General features: G+C 39.2%; 2 protein-coding genes across 2 annotated transcripts; both read right to left on the reverse strand.

Moving 5' to 3' along the window:
• Positions 1-190: 190 nt before the first annotated feature.
• RB195_004268 (uncharacterized protein) lies at positions 191-7,286 on the reverse strand (the record flags this gene model as incomplete). The annotated part of the gene is made up of 10 exons (XM_064181566.1): positions 191-235; positions 341-475; positions 2,159-2,245; positions 2,314-2,518; positions 3,497-3,658; positions 3,749-3,854; positions 3,918-4,104; positions 4,175-4,261; positions 4,542-4,635; positions 7,195-7,286. The coding sequence occupies 10 exons, from the start codon at positions 7,284-7,286 to the stop codon at positions 191-193; spliced, it is 1,200 nt and encodes a 399-aa protein (XP_064033298.1).
• A 40-nt stretch (positions 7,287-7,326) lies between these two features.
• RB195_004269 (uncharacterized protein) lies at positions 7,327-8,943 on the reverse strand (the record flags this gene model as incomplete). Its single annotated transcript, XM_064181594.1, has 4 exons — positions 7,327-7,371; positions 7,563-7,614; positions 8,055-8,119; positions 8,884-8,943. 4 exons carry the CDS (start codon positions 8,941-8,943, stop codon positions 7,327-7,329), a joined length of 222 nt encoding a protein of 73 aa, XP_064033299.1.
• Positions 8,944-9,339: the final 396 nt, after the last annotated feature.

Here is a 9,339-nt window from a genome sequence, read left to right on the forward strand (position 1 = left end):
GTGACAACAAATGGATGAAGCACCAACTTACCACGAAAGCTTATTGTACAAATTAATTACTCTTATGTGAGAATTGGTCCCGGAAAATGAGAAATATATCAATAAGTATGACAAGTGTTGAAAAATAATATCGCTGATGAAATCCGTAGTGCTGGAGTGAAACAATCTCAACAAGAAAAGCCCGCGAATGTCAGTGAGGAAGCATGCGGGAAATAGTTATTAATCGTTGAAGAACCTGTAAAATAAATAATAACGGTAATACGCACTCAAAGAAGAAGATTTGTAGCTTTGAAAGAGGAGGCAAAGCTCTAATGAAATAAAAGGTAACTTCTGAGCATACCTGTCCAAATGATGGCCTATCCTGTGGTTGTAGTGCCCAAGCATCATGCATTATACGAACAACATCTGCTGGACATCCTTCCGGTGCTTCCATACGATATCCTCGTTCTATATGACGCACAACATCTTGAATTGGCTGAAAGGAATAAACTTAAGAGGTGTACTTATGAAATGAACGATAAATTAAGTTAGTAGAAGAAATGAGAACAATGAAAAAGTCGAGCAAACAAGGGAGTTCACATCATAACATTTTGTAGACATTTTTGTTGTAGGACTTCCAGAAACTTTAACTTCTGGACAAAACATTCTTCCTTTTTGATTCTCAAAAATACAAACTATCTTTGTAGTTTATTGCTATATTCAAGCCATCAAAACTATCGCTGAATTAATAATTCAATTCAATTCATATTCCCCGAACCATCGTTGTAGAAAACGAACGAAAATCAGTTATTTTCCATTTGAAAAAAGATGCAAGAGAAAGACATCAACGCTCGAAAATACGACAGTATTCATTAGACCCGATGAGTCATAAACAATACATGAATTTAATTGAAATAATCAAATAATTACAAGGTATTTGTGATTGTACCAGGCTGATAAATATAAAGATGTTCGTTAAGCTATCAGGCTTGATTATTATCAACTTTGGTAGCAATTACGGAGAAATTCGTAAGGAAATCTACTGTAGACGCATACTGGTGACTAAAAAAAAACACGTCCAGGGACCAGACATGATGACAAGTCTTCCTTTTAACACAAAGTATAAGGATGTGAATTCTTACGTTCCGCTCAAAATGTAAAGCATGCTTTTTTCCGATTGAGGATAACTTGTGAATGAAGTGAATACGGAACAATTATAATATAATTTATACAGCTAGCGCAAAACGTGATGTAACACGAAGACGCGACGCGTCTCAAGTCAATACTGAGCTCCCTGCACAGCACGCGGGAAACTCCGCGGACCTTTTTTGTACTTTCTCATTATTTTTCCTTAGTATTGCATGGATAAGTTGGTCCTAACAAGTGCTTTCCAGTAGTTTTGACCTTGATTTGCACCTATAGGAAATATACCTATTTGCCTAAAAGATCCTAGTCAGTGAGGATCCAATTTTAATCCTCAAGAAAGGACAGAAAGTGAATGCCTACAAACTAAGATCTTAGAGGTGCAGTAGGAGCATAACCAACGATAGAACTAATGAAATAAAACTTCGCTGAGACTCTGGAATCCTGTTCGTGCACTACTATAGGAAAAATGAAAAACTATAAAAAAACAACAAGAAAATGAGTCCGAGAGCTTTCCGCATACAACTGAGAGCTCGAAGTTTATACCTTCAGTAAAGACGCGTTGCGTCGTCGAATTACAACACTACAGTACTTGGGTTCTCATACTCTGTTCAAGGGAATAGTAATGAAACGATAAAGGTTAACTTTTCGAAGGTCTCTGGCAGTTTCCCGCAACTGTAAGCCAACATTCTTTTCCGTAGTTATAACTTAAGAGTTGAAAAAAGACCCCACAATCTCTAAATATATGTAATGCGCAGCTCAAACAAACAAATGATTTAATCAAATGATTCAAGATTCAAAATTTAACAAAAAAAAAACCTCTTGTTAGACAGCATGCGTGGCAAAAAGTGGAATGAAAAAATTGTTGAAAAAGTTAGTAAACTAAATCGAAACCAGGTACAGAAAAAAACACGCACACACAAGCACACGGACGACACATACCGAACGACCATCGACACCCTGAACAGAGAGAGACCCGTAGACAACCTGGTACAACACAAACAACGATCGATTGCGGATATAAAAGAAAACTCACGATGCGAGGATAGGGGACACGACCAAACGAGAAAATCTCCCACAATAACACGCCGAACGACCACATATCACTTTTAGTTGAAAAATTCTGAAAAAAGGATGCCAGTAGAGGAGCGAACACACGCAGAGACGTCACAACACCAGAAACGTGCTTACACTATGACGAAGAGCCTCAGGAGCCGTCCATTTTATCGGAAATTTTCCCGATGTGTTGTCATGGGCAGCAGAATGGGCTTTCTTTGCCAGACCGAAATCGCTTACTTTTGCAACGAGTTCTTCATCTAGTAGGACATTACGGGCGGCCAGATCACGATGTACAATTTGACGGGCTTCGAGATAACACATCCCTTCGCAAATATCGCTAAAAGGGTTTTTTTTTTAGAAAAACTCTTTAACGTTGGAGAGGAGCCAGATTTATCAGTGACTGTCGAGAAACCAAGAACAAATCTATTATTTACTACTCTCAATTGATCTCAATCCGAGAAAATGATGAAATTTGGTGACAATTACATCTATGAGACCGTATACCATCGTCAAAGATGCTCTTCTGGCAATTGAAGAAAGCAGTTGGGCGAACTGCATGAGGATTTCGGCCGCAATTGCACCTTTCTTCCATGCCATAATACGCAGAAAAACACATAGAACTAGTATTAGTTTAGTGGTTTGAAATGAGTTTAGAATCTACAATTTTCTGTGGCCTTTTCTACTACCAGGTGAATTTGAGAAGAAGATTTTCAGGAAAGACAACAAAAACGCAAAACAGCTCCTACAAGTGCAAGAATTATAGATAGCGAAAGCACCAAAATACTTCGGAAAGCTAAGTTAGTTTTCCCATCGACATGGTTAGTTTACCAAACAAAGTACCTTTAATTTCTGTATGAGAAACAAAATCCACTTAAAGCGCTTTCACTAAATTACTAAGATGAGCGTAAAAGGTTATTCTGGGATTAACTGAGACCTCTTGTGTCCAAAAAGCCTCTCATCATTGATTTTGAAGCGATGTTTCTTGTTCTGCCTACTACTTTTAAAAACTACGTCCCGAAACCTCTATCTACGTGTAGAAAGAATGTACCACTGAAAATCTCAGTGAACGCACCTTCTGATGGAAATTTTTGAGCTAGATTGTTACGTTAAGAGATCCTGGAAACAATGAAGGCAATGCAGACAGTGAAAACTATCTACACCGCAAATACGAACGGCAAAAATTTAAAGGATGTACAGCTAAGCACTGATATACGTACCCAATAATCTAATAATATGGATGACGTTCGTCTTAGCTACTGCAAAGTCCACAGACACTGCAAACTTCCGAAAATTCGCTACAAAAAATTCAACATACATTGCAAACTGTATCAACTGCATCTTTTCTAGTTGGTGACGACCACGTGAACGGAGCAGGTCCACAAGGTTTCCATTAGCCATGTATTCGGTCACCATGTAGATGTTCGTATCATCCAAAACAACCCCGATGAGGGTGACAAGATTACGATGGCATAGCCCTCTTAATCGGAGGAAATCAGAAAAGCAACCATGACTGGCATTCTTGTAATTAAAAGAAAAATAGGAGAGAAAGTAAAAGAAGAACCCTTACACCATAAATCGTGACTCATCAAGAAGGGAATCCACTAGCCCGTTCCCATGTCTCTTCGATACTTTAACAGCCACTTTCTTGTCTTTATAATAGCCTACTAGCACATCTAAAGGATATAAAAATGATATTACAAGCGGTAAAGAATGCTGTAAACATCAAAATAACCGACCACCAAATTCTCCATGCCCTATTATATCTCCTAAGCGAATTTCACCGGATGGAATGACGAGCCCTGCTTTTAAAAATGTGCTAGTTCGATCCTCAATGTCTGAATTGCTGGACGGAATTAGATAGTTTTCGCAAATAATAGGAGTCACGAGACGATGACACAAGCCATCAGCATCCCGTTTGTAGTGCTGAAGGAGACGATGTATGTACAATAGAGAATTGAAGGGGACACAATGCACGAGATTCATTCTAACGCACCGAAACCAGTTGAGTGAGGTTGGCGAAGAACTCCTCGTTGTCGCACGTTATTTGCCCACCACTTTGGTAAATACGATAATGTTCCACCTGAAAAAAGAAGTAACTATTAACATCTGGAAGCTAAGAAAAATTCGAAATCGTAGGTACGGCCAGTGCCAAAAGTTCAAACGTGTGACCGTGGCAAGTCTAGCACAACGCAACGCTCTTTCTTTGCTAGACACACATTCTCCCTTACCTTTGTGATCCTCCACGAGGATCTCAGCTACCTAATTGAGGAAATTCGGTGTCAACTGACACTTTCAAAATTAGAAATGCATGCATACCTCCCCAAAGGAACGAAAAACTATTCTCAAAGTGAAAATCTCACCTTTCCCCTATATGCCATAGAAAGCGTATAATCGCCGGGGAAATTAGTTGATTCTCTCACGAGAAATGTCCCATCGGCTCGTTGGTGCAACATTCTGCAAAAACATAGCAACATGATTTGCATTTTCAAAACCTTAAGAAATAATTAATAATGAGTCTTCAAATGTGGTGTAAACGATGTATTCATGCTGTTCAACGATGCAGTTATTCTGTTCAACAGATTTCTTTTCCAAAGTCTGGGAACAACATTAATAAACCAGTTTACATACAAATCTTGCAAAACAAAGAAACACTCGGATTGCCGCTCCAGGGGAAGAGAGACTAAACGAAAACTCTCTGATAAAACACTAGTTTGGTACGAAACTCTACTCAACATGGCTCTATATATGTACACTATCTTACCTTGCTTCCCTCACTGCATCTTGTAACCGTGCGTCATGTCGTTTTAAGTCGACTATACATATAGTAGGGTAAAAACGACATGATACACGGTGTAGTTGCGTAAGCGGCTGCGCACGAAACGAAGCAGTGAAGCGCAGCGCTTATGATCGAGTGGGAACCTTCGCTAGCGCCATTCTGAAGTCCACCATGTCCCGATCCCGATTCCAACCGCTTTCACCACCGCGACGCTTCGAGCGCAACCGCTTACGCAACTGCACCGTTCTTCACGTCGTTTTGACTGCAGGTGCGATAGGGACGAGCCTCCTCAGGTGAAGGGAGTCTGGCTCAAGTGGTCCAGATCAAATGATGAGGATTCCTTCCCCAACCGTACACCAGTGAAGAAAGTCCTTTCGTCAACCGTTCAAAAGTGAAGGGAGTCGAAGCACCGGCTCCGATTATAGTATTTAAGGTTTCGACCCTACTATGACTATCTACGGATGACCTATAAACGATCACTGGTCCAACTATCGCTCCGTAGTACAGTATGGAACCACCATCAAAAGGCGTAACCGTATTAGAAATTAACTGTAGATAGTGACAGGTTGAAGTAAACATCAAATTTAAAATGCGAGCATTATTTGTACTGAACCAAAATCCTTCAAAATGCGAATCAGGCATGAAATCCCACAATTTCCACAACTTGGCAGATCTGACCGAACAGTACAGCATCAGGATTACGGCCATCGATTAGTCACACTAACTAGAACGGCGCTATTAGGTTGCGCCTAATAAAAACACTATGTTTAACTGACTGACACGGCAGAAAAAAAGAACACATGGTGGTGAAGTCTTCATCAGCCATGTGCTGCATTTTAGTTGTGAGAGTGAAATCATCTCGAACAAAAACAAAAACAATAACTGTTTTTATGTTTCCTTGTTATGCTAACGAGGTTTTGGTGAAACTTTATTATTGCCCTGACGTTTCGACAAAATCGTTTCTTTATCAAAGGCCTGAAAAAAAAATAGCTACAACTACTTCTAAAATTCGTTACAGTTATAATGAAATAAACTTTGCTGGATATCCTGGAAAGTTCTCTAACATGCAAATTATCTCTAACATTTTGAAGAATATTACTCGCCTCAATGAAATCATCAAATCCACTCGTTTTGTTTACAGCAGCGTAAACTACAAGAAACGACCCCGTTTTAAAATCAGCTGCTTCATCAGCAACGAGACACGAAATCACTGATAATAAAAACAAAGAAATGATAACGGCTGCAAATGCATCAGCGAACGAGAAATGCTAAAGGTGGCATCCGTAGCATCCATTTTTAGACAACGTCCAAAAGTTGAGCTTATAAATCCTCCTATTGTAGATTTACAAGTGGACAACGACCTCTATCATACAAATTTAGAGTACAACGTGAAAACTTCCGGCAGAAAAACAATTTTGTTAAAATTTGAATTGAAAATTGAATAAATTAATTGGAAGTAAGAGTTAATCAAGCCGTTATATGATTTGTATTAGTGATGCTTGCACTTTTTAGTTGCAGCGAGCGGGATAATTCACGAATGCTTACCTTTAAAATCTTTAAAAATCACAAGTACACTTTAATTTTCAAAATCAATAGTAATAATACATTTCGTTAAGGTTAACTTTGTTGCAACGTTACACATCATTTGTAGATTATGACAAAAGAAAAGGATGCACCATGGTGGAAATCGGTTAACGGCCCATACTGGTTGTATTCGTTATTGTGTAGAGAACGACACTTATTTCTAAGCGATGCTAGACAGGCAGCCTGCGAGGAGACCTAAACGACCGCTCCGCTTCAATGTTCCGCAAAATACTCGACCTCATTTCAGGAACGATCGATTAGATTGCTGGACGCACATAAGCAAGGGAACTAACGTTGACTCATCTATTCTCAGTCCCAATACTCAAGACATAGCATGGATAAATCATCTCGCAACAAAGGGTTTATCTGAAAGAACTTTAGACGTAAATTAACCTAAATTAATTGGTTTTCTGGGGAAAAGGAAAGTACTGCAGGCAAGGCAACCTGGATATTTTCTAGCTGAAAAGGCGAAATTCCGAGGAAAGGAACCGAAAACCACTCTAGATGGATCAAATCCCATAAATATCTTAACGATTGCGACTAGAAGGCTTATGCGAGTTGAGTCAGATACTCAGTGGAATAACACTGATGCTCCAGATGCCTTTTCGCTATTATCAACGATAAAGCCAAAAAAATACTACCAAATAATTTACCTTTCTGTGGCCTCGCGGCTGACGTTGGAGTGGAACCATGGCATATGAGGAGTGGCCACGACCTCGCGTTCTCGATTTCGAACGCCATCCATCGATGCGTGGAGAATACTTCGAAAAAAGGTCAGAATACACTCAGGTCCTAGCTAGGAACTGACCAAAGTGGCGCCCATTCGAGTTCTAAACTAGATCGAACTAGAAGTCACATGGACGGTATATTCAAGAGCTGTTTGGCAAATTTATGTGTGCAAAGATTACAGAGTGAAATCGGCGAACTTGCCACACTATAATGTGCCTGTCCTAGGGACAGATAATTTGCAGTTTACTGAAGAAAAAAAAAACTTTATAATGGAAAGGCTGCAGGAACTCACCAAACGTGAAGCACCGTAATCAGCTCCACATGAACAAACAACAACAGAACACCTGAAACATTAGGCACTGAAAACTGTAGTTTAGAAGGTAGAGCATTGAAAACGTCGATTAATGAGGATACAGATCCGTAACAAACAAAAATGGAGGGATTATAATGGGTAGAGAATAAAGGCATAAAAATTCGTGATGCGAACCTGTTTTCCATACATAAAGAGTAAAAGGCACTAAATATCAGTTCATATGAGCAGGAAAAAGTGTACCTCCTCTTCAGTGTACTCGAAAAAAACCATTTAAAAGTCATATTGTGTTTATATGCATTAAATCAAATCCAGAACAGGATAAGGGATTTGTGAGGTATCGCAAGCCATTGAGAAGAACAAATGTTTGCATTTTTTTCCCCGGAATGAAAAAGTAACAAGCCTCGATTCCTACGAAACCACCCATCTTGAAGAAAACGAAAGTGTATGGTTCTTATTGTAGCAACTACTAACTTGTAGTAGAAAGACAGAAATAAAATTGCGCTATTCTCTTTCCGTTCACAACTGGGCGAATGTCCCTGTAACCTAATCTAATGGCTAAGGATGGCTACGATTTCCACACGTCTTGTTTTCAAGCCAACAGAGTCAATATTTGTACTCCTTAGAAGGGACGCGTACTAATGCAGCTGATGGGTTCCAGTTAATGGAAGATCTCACTGTAAAATGAGTCGATTCTTAGTCACTGACAGCATCGATCCGCTGCTTTTTAATAACTGAAACAATGCAGTGGAGGGTGGACGTTTTAACGATGTTCACCCATCTTCCTCCAATACTTATCTATTAAGCAATCAAATGATGTCGAAATTTCCAAGAAAAACCTCTTAAGGCGGAAAAAATGAACAAAACATAAACTATAAAAGCTACTTCTCAGTGAAATTTGCTGAATAAATCGTTCCTCACCAGAAGATTTTTTTAATCCTTCAACATTTTCTTTGTGGAATAAAATTTCAAAAGAGAGAAAAAGAAAGAACGCCAGCTGCACATTAGAAAGGGATGTAAAAGTGCATCTGGTTAGTTAAAAAGCAATCGGAGACATGTGGCAAGAAATCTCGTTCTAACGAAGCTGACTAGCACTGAGCCGACACTGACTCAGGATGCTGTCATTAAAACTCGAAAAACTCCGTCAGCTATAGTGAAGACTGCGTCTTGAAATAAACTGATTCAAATGCATTATCTCAAGGCACGACAACGAATGCGAAAGCTCCATGTCAAAAAAAAAAGTTGTACAATATGATAAACATCCATGGGGATCGCCCTCAGATCACGACTTACGTGAACTTACGCCATGCACATCTGGATCATTGACCGTTACGGATGGATGAGATGGGCAGTCGCGAGCCATTGTCGGCAATGCTGCTTATAATGTATGATTTTTAAGTATTTTTTCATCGGCTAGTTAAGTCCCTATAGAATTTATGATCCGTGTAAGAGGTCAAGACCTTGGTTTCGTTTGCTTCACGAAATCATGTCGTGTAAGCAGTTTACAGTGAGAAATGTACTTCTTTGCACGTAACGTAAAAGAAAGTTAAGTATAACTTTTAGAAATAAATTGTCTCAAAAGAAACTAAGATTAAACATCTTTAAAAAATGAAACATAGATGCATCTGCTCTTCTGTCGACTCGTAAGACCGCAACGCAAACCGTAACCTGTGAAATACGCGTTGCGGTCTTTCAAGAATGTGTTAATGAGAGAAAAAAAGGTCCAGTATATACGTATAAAGGGACCGTACTCACAAAC

This window comes from Necator americanus, chromosome I (genome assembly GCF_031761385.1).
Source record: "Necator americanus strain Aroian chromosome I, whole genome shotgun sequence".
Classification (NCBI taxonomy): domain Eukaryota; kingdom Metazoa; phylum Nematoda; class Chromadorea; order Rhabditida; family Ancylostomatidae; genus Necator; species Necator americanus.